We start from the raw sequence: 20,503 nt of genomic DNA on the forward strand, positions 1-20,503 counted from the left end.
TCATTTCTTAGTATTCTTTTAAATGTAATAAGTGCTTTCGAAACTTATTGATCTTTGCCCTTAACCGAATGTAATAATGCTTGAAATACAATAACACACGCGGGTGCAAAACAAGACATAAGTTCCTTACTTAAAAGCGCAAAAAATAATGTGTTTATAAGTTGCAAAAATTTATATATATATATTTTTCAGAAAACTAAGCAAACTAGTTTCCAACATAGCCTTAGGTATTGTTTGATGTTAAATGCCCAATTGAGGATAATTATGACAAGGAAGTAACCATGAAAAGGACGTTATTTCTCAGCATCAAAGATTTTCCTCTTCAGTGCCGTCTGCCCGATACAGATAGAAAAGGTAAATAATTTGATTTGTCGATCCGGTACTTGCAACTACTTTTTCGGTTTTCATTAACAATGAATTCGTTAAGAAATATATCAGTCATTTTTTCATCTTATTACGTATCTAGGTGAGAAAAAAGGTGTAGTTTGAACTGGATTGGTATTTTACTATTTCAAGTAAACTGTCACTGTTTATATTTTGATGCGTGTTCCCATTTCTATTTTCAGTCGCCTTCGTTTTATTCAGTCTTCCATTATTATGCGAAAATTTTCTTTAATTTGCGCATTTTTAATATTGATTCTAATGAAAATAGGTGTTTACCGTCTACCAAAGTAGCACCTGAAAATATTTTAATTCAAATGTATAATAATGGCAATTCGTGCTTTTTGTTGCGTATAAATTCCAGTAGTGATCCAAAGTGTTCATGCTGCTTAAAAAAAGATTACGATCAGGAAACGTTATTTGTATGGTTTATGGTCGAAAATTTGAAAAGGAAGGGGAGAACAGCATCAGCTGAATGTACGTAAAATGTGTGCCAGTTGTAACACGAAATTCAACCTGAAGTGACGTTATGGAGAAATTCTGTAAATTTGGAAGACAGGTGTATTAATCTCAGTTTTTTTCAAGGAGCAAAGATATTTTGTGCTGAATATGTTATATTAAATAGTCACTATGTGATCTGTGAAGTTATTTTAATTAATTCTTAGATAGTAATATAAATTATTTTTAGTGGTTATCAAATATTTAATCACTCCTATAATAATTTAGTGTTTAAATGTATATTTAACATATCTTTTCTTTGAAATATAATTAGAATTTTTTTATTGTTATTTTTCAAGAAGGCAGTAGTAAATTTATGTCCTAGTGAATAGCTTATCAACTTATTTTAGCTTAGGGAACTTGCTAGAACATTATACATATACAGAAACTTGTATTTAAGGAAACTTGTGCATTCTATATGAGGAATAATTTGAGAAATAATTTTTTTATTGCTATGACTGCAACCTGGAACTATGTACAGTATAATTAAATAAGGTAAAATCCTAGGAGAGCTCACATCCTTGGCAACAAACTGGGAAAATGCGCACTCCTTCGTGCATTTCTCAGAATCACCAACTTGAAAATAACAAGTCAAAGAATTGTGCACACTTAGTATCCATGTACAAACTCAATATCCATATACGCATTGACTTAAATAATGTTGAGACTTTGAGTGCATGCCTGTTGCCATCACATATCTTACTAGTCACGTCCATGTACACTGATTATTCAGTCTTGGTTTGTTCTCACTATATGGCTTTTCCCACATGTAATGTAAGTATAAACCAGTTTCCATTTTCTTCCATGAAGGTGTTATTCCCTTCAACTGATAATTCTTACAACTTTTACTATAGTCAGTTAAACAGTTAAAATTTTAAATTAATTTCTTTGAAAATTATTTTAGGTTTGAAAATTGTGCTAGAAAGTTCAACTTTTATGAGAAATAATTTTGACAAAAGAGATGTCTGATAACAAATTCTTCTTCTTTTTTTTTTTTTCCCCAATGGCAGATTGTGAAGCGTTACAGTGTAACACAGTCCATTAATCTATACAGCCAAAGATTTCTCCCTTTCTAAATCACCAAATAATTTTGCTCATGGTTGTATCCAGATATTAGAAAGATATTTTTGTTAAAGAAAATATATTTACAGATATTTCTGTTAATATCCTTCTGGCTGATGGTACCTTGGCGATTTTCAGACAACCAGAAAAATCGCCAAGTGCTATTGGTTGTTCATGAAATCTGGAAGCCCGCTATGTGAAATAGGTTTTTCAGTAACCCTTAATGTTGGCAAAACTAACCTTGGGGGAAAATTTTTTTTTTTTTTTTTTTTTTAGTTTTTGTAATTAAAAAGGTGTTATTTCTGCAAATATCACTAAATGTGATAAATTTAGATTTTGCTTATAACCCTTTCATATGGACCCAGGTTTTTGGTTCTTACCATTCTTTTCAGTTGCTGTATTTGGTTGCACGTGTGTGGTATGGTCTTGGATTTTGAACTTGCTATTATTTTGATGTGGGTACCGTCATTTGAGTATGTGTGACGTGGGTAAGAGGATGAATGTTAATTAGCAGCGGATGAGCTGAAACAACGAAAAATTTAACTGAGTTGCTTCTGTGGAGGATGGAGGAGATGGTGGTGGGAAGCGGAACATATGCACTTGAAAAAACATATGTTAAAAAATTGACGCTTCATTTATTTATTCATATCTGTGTGTTATTTTTTTCACTGCATTACACTGTAACTCTTGACAATCTGCCATTGGGGGAAAAAAGAACAATTTGTTATCAGACATCTCTTTTGTCAAAATTATTTCTCACAAAAGTTGAACTTTAAGTTAAAAGATTTGTTGTTTAATGTTTTTAATGTTATAAAATATATTTTTTTGATTATTTATTACTCTCTGTTTATGTTTTTTTGGTTATTTCTGTGTTTTTGTGCGTTAAGACAGCGGCGAATTTTCTCTGGTTAATGTGATAGTTTGAACCTTGTCTTAGATTTTAATCATGCTTTTTATTTTGACTAGTAGTATACTTATGTGAAATATGCATGCAAACTGATGTGCCACGAGGAACAAAATTGTAAGCTATTGTTTGACTGTGGTAGCTGTGACCATGAGCACAAACACGCATACACAATTTGGACCAATTTATTCGCAGAATAGATGGATGGACATGACTTGTGCAGTAAGGATTTTTTTTCTGTTATAATTTTTTTTGGACGTTACGCCTTGGTGAATCATCTCTTTTTTATGCCAAAATTGGCGCCAGGAAGAATCAGCACCAATTTCAAGATGGTGTCGATCCTTCCGCCCACTATGCAAAACCAAAAAAAGAACTCAAAGACTTACACAGACTAGGCATTGTGCACTGCCTTAACTTTGTCCATGTACACTTCGATCCATTTTCTGTTAAACAAGATCAGGAAGCTAAAACAAAGTGAAAACTATCATGTTAGCCAGAAAATATTTGCCGCTGTCTTAACACTCAGATACGAACAAATAACAAAAAATATACAAACAGACAGAAACAAATAATCAAAGATGCATATTTCCTAACATAAAAACATTAAACAACAAATCCTTTAACAAAAATTAACACATAGAGATGAACAAATAGATGAAACATCAATTTTTTAACATACCTTTTTTCATATGCATACGTTCATGCTTCCGACCACCATCTTCTCCATCCTCCACGTCAGCTCATCCACTGTTAATCAACATTCATCCTCTTAACCCACCTCAAACATACTGAAATGATGGTACCCACAGCAAAATAATAGCAGGTTCAAAATTCAAGACCATACGACCATACCAGGCACATGCAACCGAACACAGCGATTGAAAAGAATGGTAAGAACCAAAAGCCCGGGTTCATACAAAAGGGTTACTATTACAAAAAAATAGCCAAAATCTAAATTTATTACAAAACGTTTGGCGATATTCGCAGAAATAACCCCCTTTTAATGACAAAAACTTTTTTAAAAAATTTTCCCCCGAGGCTAGTTTTGTTAACATTATCAACATTAGGGCGGTACTTACGTATTAACGCAACCAGGCCAAAATTCGCATAAATCGCCAAATTTGGTGACCCTACTTACGGCAACCCTACGTGTTATACGTCGTTTTTTCGTAAAGAAATTATTTTTCTTACTGGTTAGATTGAATGCCCTGAAATACTTTAATTACGTTTTTGGTTACTGTACCTAACAGAAGCGCCGTTACCCTCCTGGAAAAAATTTGCGAAAATATCAAGGAAGGAAGCATCATTTATGCGGATTGCTGGAAAGGATACAATACAAGTGAGTTCAAAAATGCTGGATTTCTGCATGGAACTGTTAATCACAAATATAACTTTGTGGATCCCAACACGGGCGTTCACACACAACATGTAGAGCGCATGTGGGGCTCAGCCAAATGGCGCAACAAAAAACAGAGAGGAACAGCCCGTCATCATCTTGACTCATACCTTATCGAATTTATATGGCGCCAAGCTCAAGCTGTTAATGGCAAAGACGGTTTTCAATCAGTGCTAAAAGCAATAGCCAAAAGATTTCCGTCGAAAAAATAATTCTGCAACTTTTTCAAATTCGAAACCGGAAGGGTTTAGTTGCTATTTTATATTTTAAAACAAAATAATATAAAAAACTGTATTAAAAGTTCTCTGTAATTAATAAATATACATTTTCTTTCTATTCATACTTTTTTACTCAAACTTACAAATCGCGCCAACCTGATTGTGATAATACGTAAGTACCATTAGGGCTACTGAGAAACCTATTTCACGCAGCAGGCTTCCAGATTCCACGAACAACCAATACCACCTGGTGATTTTTTCAGACGGAAATTAAGGGATATACCATACAGTAAAGATCACCCATTTTTTCCTTTTATTAGCATTTAAAGAACATTGATTTTTGGAGGCAGAAAATTATTTTTAAGTGATGTAAAGTGATATGCAGGGGCGTAGTTAGAGGGGCACATCTGTCCCCAGGCGCAGAATCCAAGGGGCGCCAAACTGATGTTACGACATTTTAGAATTAAATGTTTTCCATCCTTGGCAAGCAGTAGGGGGCACGAAATCTTCAGTTGTCCCTGGGCACTGAAAACCCTAGCTACGACTCTGGTGATATGCTGATCATCATTTGTAATTAACTGCTTGATCACGTTTTGTTTAATTTTGTGCATTTATTTATATATTGGTAAAAATATGAGTGTTTTCAAACCTTAATTTTGCTATGTATACATAATTTTACAATATAGTAAATAACTAGTATTGTATAATAGTATATAATTATCATATTTGATTCTATAAGTTTCATTATTATAATATCATAACAATGAATTCTAATGTAATAATATTATAATTCTAATTCATTACAGTAATTTTACGATAATAATTATACTTATTACATATCTTTTTTATCTTTGAGCTAAAATGCATGTATATTACACACTAAAAAAATTCTTAATAATTAATGATACAATAATAAATTATCATAATAATTACTTACTTCATTACAATAATTATGTTATTGTTTCATATATGAAGTAGTTAAGACAAATGAAGAGGAAAGTACTCAAGACTTTATTATTCAAATTGAATAAGAGTATATACCCTTGATGAACAAGCTAGAACATTCCAGACTTAGAAAGTTCTAGAAAATGGAGAACATTCTCCAGTAAATGGAACAGAAAGGAAATTTAAACAAAATAAATTTTTAGGTGACTTGACTTTGATGGGTTTTAAGCTCGGGACTTTCAGTTTCCGAATCCAGTGTCTTACCCACTCAGCCACGATGTGCTCCCTCGAAAGGAACACTTTTTTCTACATTATGATGAATAATTATTATATTTATTTTTTATATTTAGGCTAAAATTCCGTATGCATGCTGAAAAAAAGAAAACAAAACTTAGTTTAGAAAAAATTCTTGTACGGTCAAAAGTCGTTAATTCGGACGCCCATAATCCGGAATGATCTATAATCCGGACCTCAAAGCTAAAAACTTTCTGTGCATGTGCTGCATTGGCACCTGCGCACAGGCGTTTTACGCGTGCGCGTAAGACCTTGACTACTGCGCATATGCGTGTGCGCAAGTGCAGAATACGTTTTCGCCTGCGCGTTTAATGTATAACAGACGGTGTAAGCTAAAATTATCTAATTATCTATTTCAGTTAATGTTAATGATTGCATTGTTACTTAATCTTCGTATTGGATCCCGCTTATTATTTTTTGCAGACTGTAAGAGCAATTTTATAAAAGTAAACTTGAACGTTCGATTATGTCAAATAGAATTTCCGATGCTGGAACTTCCAAAGGATCTACAAAACGAAAGTATGTTTCGATGTCCAACAAACAAAAAGTGGAATTGCTGCAAAAAATGGATAAAGACATGAAGAATGTGACAGGTTAGTGAAAACGAAAAAATTTCGATTGACAAGTTAGTCGGTATTCTCGGCACAGCAATTAACGGGACTTGAACAGCGGGACTTTGTAACTGAACAAGAAATTATGTCTGTTTATAGAATTAAAGAGAAAGTATTATCACATAAAATGAAGCAACTTAAACAACTTACATTAAAAGAAATGTTTAATAAAGTAAACAAATAAATATTAAGCTTTTTTTTTTTTGTAAATTTTGATACCCTTTAGATCATAATTGTTCTTTATTTCATAAATTACAGTTTCATATTTTTAATTTTAGAATTTCTGCATGCCGTCTTACAAGATTTAAACTGATGATCTATAATCCGGAAAAATCGATAATCCGGAATCGCCGAAGTCCCGATGAGTCCGGATTAACGACTTTTGACTGTATAATGAATATGATATTGTCAAATGTGTTAAATCAATTGTAATCTGTGTAGATTCTGTTCAAATATTATAGAAACCTGTTGACCCCTTTTTCACCCTCCAAAAAGAATGTTTTTGCTTAAAAACATAGTGTCCAGGATTTTTAGTGACCATATTTTTAAAAGTAAAGAATAAAATATGCAGCATTCACATATTCATAAATTAAATGAAAAAAAGTTTAACATTCTTCTTTCCATGTTAGAAATCAATGTGAATCTTAGCATTTTTTTCTGTGAATAAGCCAAAGGCTTGAAAAACAGCTGATGACAGAATCACCCAATGGCATGTGAGCTTTTCCTTCTTTAGTAGTAAATTCCCTCTTTCCAGCAAAGAGAGAACTCTCATGTAACCCCCTCACTCTGTAGTACGTAACTAGCACCCCTTCTAGGTGATTCTAAGTGTTTGGGCTGAATACCACCCAAGCTTGCATGTGGGCGAACTATAATTACTAGTGTTTTGCAGTTTAGCTTCTTGCATGTTTTTGCAGTTTAATCTCTGAACCACTGATTGGCTACAAATGCATGAAAAATTAAAAAATTGCAAAAACATAAGAGTTGGAAAAAATAAATATATATTTTGTTATATATATATATATATATATATACAGTACAAAGTCCATAATCCGGACTCGTCGGGACTTCGGCGATTCCGGATTACGGGTTTTTCTGGATTATAGATTATCACTTTAAATCTGGTAAGTTGGCATGCAGAAATTATGCAATTAAAAATAGGAAACCATAATTCAAGAAATAAAGAGCAATTATGATCTAAAGGGTATCAAAATTTACAATAAAAAAAGCGTAATATTTATTTGTTTACTGTATTTAACATTTCTTTCTTTCAATGTAATTTGTTTAAATTGCTTCGTTTTTTGTGCTAATACTTTCTCTTTAATTCTATAAACAGACATAATTTCTTGTTCAGTTACAAAGTTCCACTGTTCAAGTCCTGTAATTTCTGTGTCGAGAACACCGACTAACTTGTCAATCGAAGTTTTTTCATTTTCAATAACCTCTCTGTCACTTTCTTCAGTATCGGAAGCGGTTCGTCGAAACATGCTTTCGCTTTGTAGATCCTTTGGCAGCTCCAGAATTGGAAACTCTTTTTGACATAATCGAAAGTTCAGGCTTAATTTTTATAAAATTGCTCTAACAGTCTGCAAAAAATAATAATGCAAATCCAATTAGAAGATTAAGGAACAGCGCAATCTGCAGCGTTAACTGAAATGCCTTAGAATCAGTAAAGATAATTTTAGCCTAGCTGATACCGTCTGTTATACATTAAATGTGCATGCATAAATGCATTACGCGCATGCATAAAGCATACAAAAAAAAGTTTGGGGCTTTGAGGACCGGATTATAGATCATTCCGGATAATGGACGTCTGGATTACGGACTTTGTATTATATATGTTTACATGCATTTATGTAGTATATGTAATATATTTTATTGGGGTGATGCTAAGGCATTGCTGGAGATATTTTTTCAATAAAAGAGGCAGTAATAGACTTTTATATCTTTATTTTCTGCATAATTTTTGGAACATGCACAACTAAGTGCAATAATGGATATGAAAGCTTACAAACAGTGATGTAGCTAGGGTGGAGCAAGGGAGGACATCTGTTCCCAGGCATAACATCAAGAGGACGTCAAACTGCAATTAAGAAATTTTAGACACAGAAGGGGACACAAAATCTTCAGTTGTCCCCGGGCGCTGAAAATCCTAGCTACGCCTCTGCTTACAAATTTATAATTGTGTTACAATTGTAAAATTCCCATTGTGTGTATTTAAAATCTTTCTTAAATATTTTAATGTTGTTGGGCAAAGCCTACTAAGAATTTTTCCAGTAAAAGAGGCAGTGATGGAATTTAAGATCTTTATTTTGTCCATAATTTTTAGGATAGGCACAATAAGTGTAATAATGGATATGAAGGCATACAAATTTATAATTGTGTTACAATTTATAAAATTTCCATTGTGTGTGTTTAAAACCATTCTTAAGTATTTTAATGTTGCTGCACAAAACCTGTTGGAAACTGCTGTTTGACATAAGTAATGTTATATACGGTGCAAAGTCCGTAATCTGGACTCGTCGGGACTTCAGCGATTCTGGATTAGGGATTTTTCCAGATTATAGATCATCGATTTAAATCTGGTAACATGGCATGCAGAAATTATACAATTAAAAATATGAAACCATAATTTATGAAATAAAAAGCAATTATGATCTAAAGGGTATCAAAATTTACAAAAAAAAGCTTAATATTTATTTGTTTACTTTATTAAACATTTCTTTCAATGTAAGTTGTTTAAGTTTTGCTTCGTTTCATGTGATAATACTTTCTCTTTAATTCTATTAAACAGACATAATTTCTTGTTCAGTTACAAAGTTCCACTGTTCAAATCCTGTAATTGCTTTGTCGAGAACACCGACTAACTTGTCAATCGAAATTTTTTCATTTTAATAACCTCTCTGTCACTTTCTTCACTATTACAAGCGCGTATGGGTAAATGCTTTACACGCATGTGTAAGTTTGTGGCTTTGAGGTCTGGATTATAGATCATTCCAGATAATGGACGTTCGGATTACAGACTTTGTACTGTATTTTATTCATTTTGTCATTATTAATATATGTAAATATTTTCAGATTCTACTATTCTTGCATGAAGTTGCCAAAGGCTGTTAAAAATCGCAGAAATATGTCTACTAGTCAGTGGTCAAATCTTAAAGAATTACGCATACCTGTTGCATATGGTCATATTGCAGCAAAAGTATGGGGAGAAAAGCAGTCTCATCCTGTTTTAGCCTTGCATGGATGGCAGGATAATGCTGGCACATTTGATACACTAATTCCTCTTCTAACATCAAAATTGTATATTGTTGCATTTGATGCTCCAGGACACGGTCTATCATCACATAAGCCTTATGGAACATTTTATCATTATATGGAAATGCTAATTGACATTAAACGTGTGGTAGATTATTTAAAATGGGAAAAATTCAGTATTGTTGGACATAGTATGGGTGGCACATTGGCTTTAATGTATGCAAGTATTTTTCCAGAAAATGTTTGTAATATAGTTCTACTTGATATAATCAAACCTGCATCTCGTTCACCTGAAAGACTTCCTGAAGTTACACGTAGAGGAATTGAGAGTTTGTTAAAGTATGAAGCAAAAATCCCTAATCCAACACCTGTGTATAGCTTTGAAGAAGCACAGGAGCGATTGCTTGCTGGAATGTATGAAGAAATCACATTAGAATCTGCTAATATTCTTTTGAAAAGGGGTTGTCGACCATCTGATTGTGGCAAAGGAGTTGTCTTTTCAAGAGACATAAGAGTCAAAGCAACTGAAGAATTGCAGAAACTTAGTCATGAAGATTTAAAAGCTTTTATGTGTAGGCTAAAATGTAATTTATTGATCATATTAGGAAAAAATTCAAAGATTTTTTTGTCAAGAACACCTGAAGTTTTAGAAGAATTTTTAAATATATATAGACATAATTGTAAAAATTTTGATTTAGTGAAAGTTGAAGGCAATCATTTTGTTCATTTAAATCATCCTGATCGTGTAGCTCCATATATTGATAAATTCTTTAAGATGCATATCTCTGAAATTTCTAAGCTATGATTTTTATTTTTGCATTTTCATAGGGCATAGTTAATTTTAATAATATTCAATTATAAATTTATGTAATATTTAAGTGTTTGTTTTAATATATTCTATGGCATTTTTGAGATCAAGAAATTTGAGTGTGAAAGTGTGATTTCAAAGGGGGCATAAAGTATTAAAAATTGCATTAAGTATTGATGATAAAAATATAAGACATTTTCCCACAACAGAAATTTAGGTCTTTTCTTTAAAGATTTTTAACATTCATTTTTAACCTATGAAACTTTATGTAAGTGAAAAGGGTCTGAAATAAAAGAAGCAGTGAGCACTAATTTATATGGGAGGAAATTTTTAAATATTTCCCAGTAGGGGAGAAAACTTTCAAACTGTATTACTAAACATAAAGCCAGATATACTATTAGTAACAAAAATTATATGAGAGATGTACAATCTAAAGCTGAAAATAAATAGAAATAGTATACAGTCAAAAGTCGTTAATCCGGACTCATCGGGACTTCGGCGATTCCGGATTATAGATCATCAGTTTAAATCTGGTAAAATGGCATGCAGAAATTATAAAATTAAAAATATGAAACCGTAATTTATGAAATAAAGAATAATTATGATCTAAAGGGTATCAGAATTTACAAAAAATATGCTTAATATTTATGTGTTTACTTTATTAAACATTTCTTTTAATGTAAGTTGTTTAAGTTGCTTCATTTTATGTGATAATACTTTCTCTTTAATTCTATAAACAGACATAATTTCTTGTTCAGTTACAAATTTCCGCTGTTCAAGTCCTATAATTGCTATGTCGAGAATACCGACTAATTTGTCAATCGAAATTTTTTTGTTTTCAATAACTTCTGTGTCACTTTCTTCACTATCGGAAGCGAATTATAATGACGAGGAATTTGAAGATAAGGATAGTGCTGACAGATCAACTTCCAATTCATTGCGCGCCGCGGCGTTCCCCCCTCCCCCGCTGCAGAACAGCATGAAATTAATAAACAGATTTCGGAATGGTTAGAGAAACAAAGGATATGCCTTTATCCATTTTTTGCAGCAATTCCACTTTTTGTTTAATGGACTTCGAAACATACTTTCGCTTTGTAGATCCTTTACATATTAGTAAATATATATCGGAAATTCTATTTGATATAATTGAAAGTTCAAGCTTACTTTTATAAAATTGCTGTAACAGTCTGCAAAAAATAATAAGCCGGATCCAATTCGAAGATTAAGAAACAACGCAATCTACAACATTAACTGAAATAGATAATTAGATAATTTTAGCTTAGCTTATACCATTTGTTATACATTAAAGGCACATTCGTAAACGTATTTTGCGCATGCGCACATGCATATTCGCAGCCATAAAGGTCTTATGCGCATGCGTCAACGCGACGTATGCGCAGAAAGTTTGTAGCTTCTGAGGTTCGGATTATAGATCATTCCAGATTATGGGTGTCCGAATTAACGACTTTTGAGTGTATGTAGTATAGTTTCAACTTTTCCATTACTGGAAAGAAGCAGAGTGTACTTATTGTAATGATGGCAATGATGATATTCAGCTAAGTAACTAACATTTCACTGTGAGGGATGTAGGAGACTATTATTTAAAAGAAAGAGAAGCACTATTAATTGAATCTCTACAGTTTGTCAATCTGCCTGTCTTAATCTCAAAGTCTGATGAAGAGAGAAGAGCTTGAAATATAAAAATATGCTTCATACTGCTTAGGCTGAGAATTTGTACTTCACAGCCAATCAAAGCATCTTGAAAATTTATGTTAAATCTTTGTGTGTGCAATTAAAGTCATTCTTTCTTCAAACATTCCGCAAATTATACACTGAACAGTTTTTACTTTCTACCTTTATACGTAAAAGTAAAAATCTTCTTGAGATTTCTTTTGTAGTCGATAAAAGGGGGGCACTCCGATATATCTTTAATAACAGGAAGTGGCCTAAAGTGAAAAATATGTGTATAGATATTTTACACTTCATGATTATCTAAGAGGTACATTTTTCATTCACCTAAATGCAGGAAAATATCTTACAGGCAATTGCACCAATTTAAAATTTAAAAAAATGGGCATGTTTCATGGATAAAAGTTTAGTTAGTTTTGGAGAAATCTTTAATAACTTCAGATAATATTTTGCATGCCCTAAAAATATAGTACAATTTTTCTTTTTGATACTTCTAAATAAATATGGAAAAGTCTTATTAAACTTGGCTATACTTTATTATGGAAATTATGTTTCTTACAGACTTGTAAAAATGAACAGAAATTTGTTCATATTCCACATCATTTATACTGTAATTATTCTTTTATATTAATCTTCCTTTTTAACTTAAGACAGAAAGTATTTTTTGCAAAATGCTATTCCTTTATGTATTCCATGTAGCCTAAATAGACTAAAAGATATTTTTTAAATTTCTTTGACATAGTCTTTGTTTTCAATGTTCGTATATTTAAAAAACATTATTTTCATTAACATTTTTATTTTATTAAAATATTTATTAAATAAAAATCATTTTCAGTGTGATTGTTATATATCCATATCACTCATAACTGTTTTGTATCATTTGATTTTTTAAAAATGTTTAACTATTACAAATTTTAATTCTAATGCATGCTTTATAATAAGTATGCTTTTAACATTTATTGGTCTTCTAATCACAAAATTTATTTATTTATTTGGTTTTTATTGGTATTTATTTATTAGTGATTTTCAAATGTTTGTATTATGTTCCCTTTTCTTTTTGTTATATATATATATATATATATCTAACTGTTTGAAAATCCTCAAAGCAGCTTTAAAGTTATTGAAGAACAAATGTAATAAAAATATTTAAAATGTAACAAGGCCTTTTTTTAAAATATCGCTTGAACATTATCTGTTATTGAGAATTATTATAACTGAGAAATGAAGTAAGAAAAAAAATTTGGAGGTATTTACATAATATCCCATCAATCACTTACAGCAAGTAGAAACTGTTTTCCAGACAATGCAGTTTAGGCCCAATAATATGTAAGTATGATGTCTCAACACTGAGAACAACTGTCTGAGATCTTTTGCTGCGATTCTTTATGGTCGGGCATAATGGCAAAGCACTCAATTATGGCAAAAAACTCAAGGGCTATCTGCCAAAGGGGAGGGATGCCTTCATGAAGGACTTACAAAGGGAAACTGGCTTGTATACACATTACACATGGGGATAACCACGAAAATGCACATACAGCCAGCTCATTTGCGGGATTTGATCATCACAATTACCAGTATTCAGCGACTTTACCACTCGGCTGCTGGTGAATCCTTGATTCTTTGTAACTATGGCTGTTGTTGATGGATGCCATTTTTGATTGCACGTTGAATGTTAATAAAATCTGACTCAGAACTATTAACATTTATATTTAATTCTAGGATGACATATATTCACTTATAGAAAATCACATTGCATGTAGTTATAAGATGAGCATTTTTTCAGTTCGCAAGTCTGCATGAGTAAAAATCAAGAAAGTCATATTACAGCTACGATAACATCACGGAGGTAAAGAGAGGTGAGCGCGTGCTTCACCGATGGCAGCCAGGAACCAAGTAACCAGTTCGAATTTTCCTCCAGAGAGGAAGAGGGAGAAAGCTGGTAGCGCCCTCTCTCGGGACAGCGGACAAATAATAATAATAAAGAGTTCTCCACAGTATTCCCCCCCTCGAGTACCAAAGGTACGATGAAAAAAATCAGTTCACAAATATCTGGTGTTGAAGCGCACACGTCTTCCCGATCGTGTGACGACTGGTGGAGCACTGGGAGGAAGCGTAAGGTCGGTCGAAGGAGGAGTATCCGGAGTAGCAGTTGGATCCAGGGCGTCAGGAGGATTGCTGGTCACAGGAACCTGAGTGTTTGAAGCTTCGAAGAAAGCAGGCTTCAGACGATCTATGCTCAGGACGGTTTCCTTGTCGCACACGAGAACGGTGAAATGCTTATTGTTACATCCACAGACCTTGAAGGGTCCATCATATGGAGGAGTGAGTGGTGGTTTGACCATGTCATTTCGCACAAACACGTGAGTGCAAGTGCTCAGTGCGTGGTGCACGAAAGGGGCAGATTTGTTGTGGCACGAAGTAGGAGTCAGAGACAGCTTCTTCATCGCCTCTCGGAAAGTCTGGACAAAGGATGCTGGATCGACTGAAGCAGAGGATGGCTGAAAGAACTCAGATGGTAATCAAAGGGGTGTGCCGTAGACAAGTTCAGCGGATATACCTGCGAGGTCTTGCTTGAAAGAAGAACGCAAACCAAGAAGCACAAGAGGAAGTGAAGTAGTCCAACGGGTGTCATTATGGCACTTCAAGGCTCCTTTCAGGTTGCGATGTAAGCGTTCCACTAAGCCGTTGGCGGAAGGATGGTATGGTGAAGTGCGAATTCGACGTATTCCAAGCATAGATGTCAGAGACGCGAAAAGGTGTGACTGGAATTGTCGACCTTGATCAGTAGTCACAACTGATGGTACACCAAATCGGGCAATCCAACCGGTGATGAATTGTCGAGCCACAGAGTCAGCAGAGATGTCCTGAATGGGAAAAGCTTCAGGCCAACGAGTAAATCTGTCAATGCAGGTGAGTAGATATCGATAACTGTCAGATGGTGGGAGAGGACCGACGATGTCTATATGGACATGGTCGAATCATTCGGATGGCATCGCAATTTTTTCCAAAGGGCTATGTGTGTGCTGGGTAACTTTTGAACGTTGGCACATGATGCAGGAACGAGTCCAGTTGGCAATGTCCTTTAGCATGGATGGCCAAACGAATCTTTCTTGTATGAGCTTTTTGGAAGCCCGGATACCTGGGTGCGATAGGTTGTGAAAACAGTCAAAACCTTTTTTCCTGAACTCAAGTGGTACATAAGGTCGCAGTCTGTTGTTGGAGGTATCGCACAATAGTTGGAGGTCCCGAGTAAGTTGTAATGACTGGAATTTCAGCGAGCAGTTTGGGTCTTCACTCGGACGTTTTAACTCCTCATCAGTGGCTTGCGAGTGAGCAATAAGCGTGAAATCCAGTGGTGCATTGGCATTGATGCTCTGAATACGTGAGAGAGTATCCGCGATGACATTGCTGGAACCTGATATATGCTGACTATCAGTGCTGAATTGAGCTGTATAATTTAAATGCCGAATTTGTCTTGGGGAAGTAAAATTTGATTTTGATGTGAATGCATAAGTTAGAGGTCGGTGATCAGTAAATATAGTGAAGTGTTGACCTTCAAGATTATGCCTGAAATACTTAATAGCTGCGTAAATAGCTAATAATTTTCTGTCATACGTGCTGTATTTTTGTTCTGTAGGGGACAGCGTACATGAGAAAAATCCTAGCGGCTGGTAGTCATTAGAATGTCGAACGTTTAAGACAGCTCCGATGGAAATGTCAGAAGCGTCGACCATAACACAGCTTTTGGTTAGGACAGTGTTGCAGCATTACTAAGGTCGTGTTTACATTTTTCAAATGCCTGATTAAGTTTGTCATTCCAAGGAACAGGGCGTTTATCATTTTTACGTGAGTCTTTTAAGAGTTCATTCAGTGAAGCTTGGGTCTCGGCTGCCTTTGGTAAGAAGTGGCGATAAAAGTTTATCATGGCTAAAAAACGTCTGAGCTCGACAATAGTGGTAGGTTTTGGGAAGTCAGCAATTGCTTTTGTTTTCTCAGGCAGGGGTTTTACACCTGAGGCAGTAATGAGGCAACCTAAAAATGAAACGGATGGTTTTCCGAATACACATTTGTTAAGGTTTAATGTCAAACCACGTTTATTCAAACGATCAAACACTTGACGAAGATGACGAATGTGCTCTTCTTCGCTAGTTGATGCAATAAGGATGTCGTCAAAATAAGGGATGCAAAAATCCAATCCAAATAAACCAATCCAATCCAATCACGTCTGGGTCACCATTTATAACTGTTGTTGATGGATGCCGTTTTTGATTGCACATTGAATGTTAACAAAATATGACTCTGTAATATTAACATTTATATTTAATTCTAGGATGACATATATTTTAACATATATTCACTTATAGAAAATCACATTGCATGTAGTTACAAGATGAGCGTTTTTCAGTTCGCAAGGCCGCATGAGTAAAAATCAAAAAAGTCATATTACAGTTATGATAACATCACGGAGGGAAAGAGAGGTGAGTGCGTGCTTCACCGACGGCAGCCAGGAACCGAGTAACCAGTTCGAATTTTCCTCCAGAGAGGAAGAGGGAGAAAGCTGGTAGCGCCCTCTCTCGGGACAGCGGACAAATAATAATAATAAAGAGTTCTCCACATAACCATGATTCTCAGTGCGCTAGTTTTATTTTTAGAAAGAAAGATATACCATTAGCTGACAACTTCGGTTTTAATGGAAGATTCCCCGCTTTTTCATCACATTTCCCCATAGATCACCAAATCTCCTGGTTTTTAATTTTTAGCCTTTATTATGTAAAATGTTTCTCAGCAATAAATGAAATTTACTGAATTAATTAAACTTAAATTAAGCAAACTCTGTTCCCCAATCTCTAACAGAATTGTGATTTTTTCTTCCTTGTACGAACTAAAGGAAGTATTATAATCGCGAAAAATCTCGGGTATCATGTTTCAACAAAAATATCTATTTTGACCACTTTCGAATCCATTTGAACAATGTTTTTGCCTGACATGCGGACAGAATAAAGGACTCCTTTTTCTTCCTTGTATGAAGAAAAATTTCGGATATCATTTTCAATGAAGATATTCATTTTGACTGCTCTCCAATTCATGTAAATGATATTTTTGCATGACATCTGTATGTGTGGGCAGAATAAAGGGCTCTTTTTTTTTTTTTTTCTTTCCAAAACAGATTGAAAAATAGATTCAGAATAGTTTTTTTTTTTTTTTTTTTTCCCATGATGTCTGTATGTACAGGGTGCCCACTGAAATTTGGTACCACCAGTTTTAACTGCCGAATGGCTGCAGCTAATAATCATAAAAGGGGTGTCTAGGTATTTTAAAGTGGCTATGCGCTGCTACATAAGATAGCGTACAGCACTACCTGGTGGAAAACGGTGGAGTTAGCGCCCCTATCTCGAAAACGGTACGAGATAGGAAGAAAAAGTGAATTACAAAGTTGTAGATCATCATCGATTAAGTACAAAAAAACACCTTGTGGATATCAGTGCTAAAAACGGAACGCTGAAAATGCACATTTTTTTCTTCTCGGTTTCCGAAACTGTGACTTCACGAAACTTGAACGAAAGGAGAAAAAGATTATCTTTTGGACAAAGCACGAGCCCATATCGGTGCACAGTGATATCGCTTGTACCCCACAGAGTGCATCCTTGTACTGATTGTCATTACAGAGTAGACAATATGCAGATCGCTCACAATATGCATCAACTCAACGCAACTTGAGCTTGGTGTGCTAATGTGTGCATTATGTAAATAGTATATGAAAAACGTCACACCTATTCAGCTGAGACAACTGTAAAAGAGATATCTCCTTGCAGTTGTATGTTGAAGCTTATAGTCATGCAGCAATTTTCAGAAAATGATTATTGTGAGATTGTTCTACTTACGGTGAATGTGGGTGCGAAGCACGATCGTCAGCGTGGTTGTAATGGCAACGTTATCCTGCAGGCCCGCATCCTTCACACAAAACTATCCATTCATCAGTTAAACAAGTGGAGCCAGACTTTAGTGGGCACCTTGTATATATCTGGCATAAATTAAAAATGAATAGCCACAAGAACATTTAAATTTTGTATATGTGCATGTTATAGCAGTAGTGATTGTATAACATATAGTTGTGCACATCCCTTTTTGGTTGCAATCGGCTGCACAAAAGTATACATGTATGTACTCACTCTGTTACCTGCCTCGGTGAGCTTGGGTTTTTTTATTCTTATATGTTGGTAAATTGTGCATTATTTGCAATTGAGTTATGTTGTTCTTAGGTTCCAGTTACGGTTTTTATGTCTTTAGTTAATCTGCATTCAATAGTTGAAGAATTATCAACAATTTAAAAGTTGTTAATGTGCCACTAAGTGACATTTGAGAATTCTTAGCGCAATAGTGAATTTATGCACTTTTAGTGTCTTTTGCAAAATGGAACGAAAAGTAAACTTTCATTTGTGTACACCGAAAACTCTACCTCCTTCTCCGCTGCCAAGATTGGTTGTTTTTGTGTAGAAATTCTTAATTGTAAAAATAAATAAATAAATAAATAAACTGTTTTGGTGTTTTACATTTTTCTGTTTTGCAATTTGTAATAAATATGTTTTGAGTTTTATGTGTTTTTGCTTTGCCTTAAAGTGGAAACTGAATTAATTGAATGTTTAATCTTCATCTTAATTCAATTTGCCAATGTATATTATTGGTAAATTGTAAATTTTTTGCTTGAAAAGTGATTAAATTATGTTCTAATGTTCCGGTTATGGTTTTTATGCCTTTAGTTAATCAGCATGCATTTGTTGTAGAATCATCAACAATTAAAAGTTTAAATAGTGTTGCATTTGAAACTCTTAGTAGAATAGTGAATTAAGTGAGTTTATGCACCAACTATAGTGTCTTTTTACCGGGTGGGACCAAAAGGAAACTTTCAATTTTATGCACGGAGAAATATTCCTGCCCGCTTAACTGTTTTTAACTAGACTTGGTGTTTTAGGTTTTCCTGTATTTTACAATTTTTAATGAAGATTGAGTTTTTATGTATTTTTGCCTTGCAGCGAAATGAGAACTGAATTCATTGAATTAGAAACATATCTCTAATGATATTTGAGGAAATAAGTTAAAATGAAGTGCAGCAAAAAAGTGTGTATAATTCATAATAGCTCCGTTCAAGGAAGTTATGTGGTGTCCGCATCAGATGTTTTCTAATTAAATTTTATTTGATCTGAGTTGTCTGTAGGCATTTGTAGATTTTTATATGAATATTCAAACAATGTTTAACCAGTTAGTATTTCTGATTATTTTTTTTTTTGGTAATAAGCGGTACAGTTGTTAATTTTATCCACACAAATACTATGTACATTAATTATTAATTTTGTTTGTTTCCATTTAAAAGTACTTCAACAAATAAAAGCTTTCTTTCCTTGCTCAGGATTTTCTTAGTATAAGAAATTTAGCCAAAGAACATAAAATTTTAAATACCCAATTAAGTTTTAATATATTTCACATCTAAATTGAATTACACATATATTTCAATGACATGAACCATGCATTATGAACTGAATTAAAATCAGTTTGGTGTTCGTTTGAAATGGTAGCCCCGCACAGCAAACCTGCTGGTTTTTAAGGTTTGCGGCTACAGTACAGATTAAGCACTATTCCTCTGTTTTGTGCATTTGTGCAGGGAAAAGGTTTAAAATTTCGGGCCTGCCTACCGAGGATCATTTTCTTGCAACTGTTATGCTAGCATACATATTCGAAACTTAAAAGTGGTGTTTAACAAAATGGCATAGTACAAACTACCGCACCAGTGCATGACACCACTTACATTCGTATTTAAATGAATTCACGTTCATAAACAAGGTGAATTTTTTGTTCTTCTTTTAAATGCCATTTGAGAATTTTGGCAGCTAGAATGATTGGCATAAATTTTAATGAATTCTTTTGTCAGATAATCTCAAACTTTGAGCATATATTAAATTTAATCTTTTATGTGTTATATTCATAACTTGTATCTGTTGATCACCTAGTTCAATAAGTCTCATTATTGAGCTCTATAATGAACTAAATAAAAAAAATTCCCATTGCTTATCTGACTAAATACGAAAAAAACAATCTCTGCCTTCAGATTTCTGCCAGAATAATGGGCGTGTTTGACGAGATCCCCATCGACTTTCACAGTCCATCGGAAAATAATAAGTGCCAAAATGGTTTTATTTTAAAACTTTGTATAATTGTTTAATAAATAATAATTTTTGCAGTTTTATAGCTGACTTTTACGTTGAGATTTGGCTTCAAATTTCTTATTTTGGGTGCATTGTGGTTGAGAAACGTACGACAAACTTAATGTCAGATTAACAATAAGAGGGAGCTTTTAAAATCATTGCAGGGAAGAAATTTAGTTTTTTATTAGTATTCTTTAAAACCTTTTTTTCAAAGTGGACTTGAGGACCATTATGCCTTCAGTAG

The 20,503-nt window shown here is 33.8% G+C and overlaps 1 protein-coding gene across 3 annotated transcripts; it reads left to right on the forward strand.

Moving 5' to 3' along the window:
- The first annotated feature begins 44 nt into the window (after positions 1-44).
- LOC118180731 (serine hydrolase-like protein) lies at positions 45-18,654 on the forward strand. 3 transcript variants are annotated; one of them, XM_035349792.2, is made up of 2 exons: positions 45-354; positions 9,385-18,654. In XM_035349792.2, the coding sequence occupies exon 2, from the start codon at positions 9,401-9,403 to the stop codon at positions 10,367-10,369; it is 969 nt and encodes a 322-aa protein (XP_035205683.1). In that variant the 5' UTR covers positions 45-354; positions 9,385-9,400; the 3' UTR covers positions 10,370-18,654. The 3 variants fall into 3 exon arrangements, with proteins under 3 accessions (XP_035205683.1, XP_035205682.1, XP_035205686.1); XM_035349791.2 differs by having other exon boundaries at positions 337-466; XM_035349795.2 differs by lacking the exon at positions 45-354 and adding an exon at positions 517-1,653.
- The last annotated feature ends 1,849 nt before the right edge of the window (positions 18,655-20,503 follow it).

Source organism: Stegodyphus dumicola, chromosome 5 (assembly GCF_044657685.1).
Source record: "Stegodyphus dumicola isolate Sdum_Otavi_A_Nest chromosome 5, ASM4465768v1".
NCBI lineage: Eukaryota > Metazoa > Arthropoda > Arachnida > Araneae > Eresidae > Stegodyphus > Stegodyphus dumicola.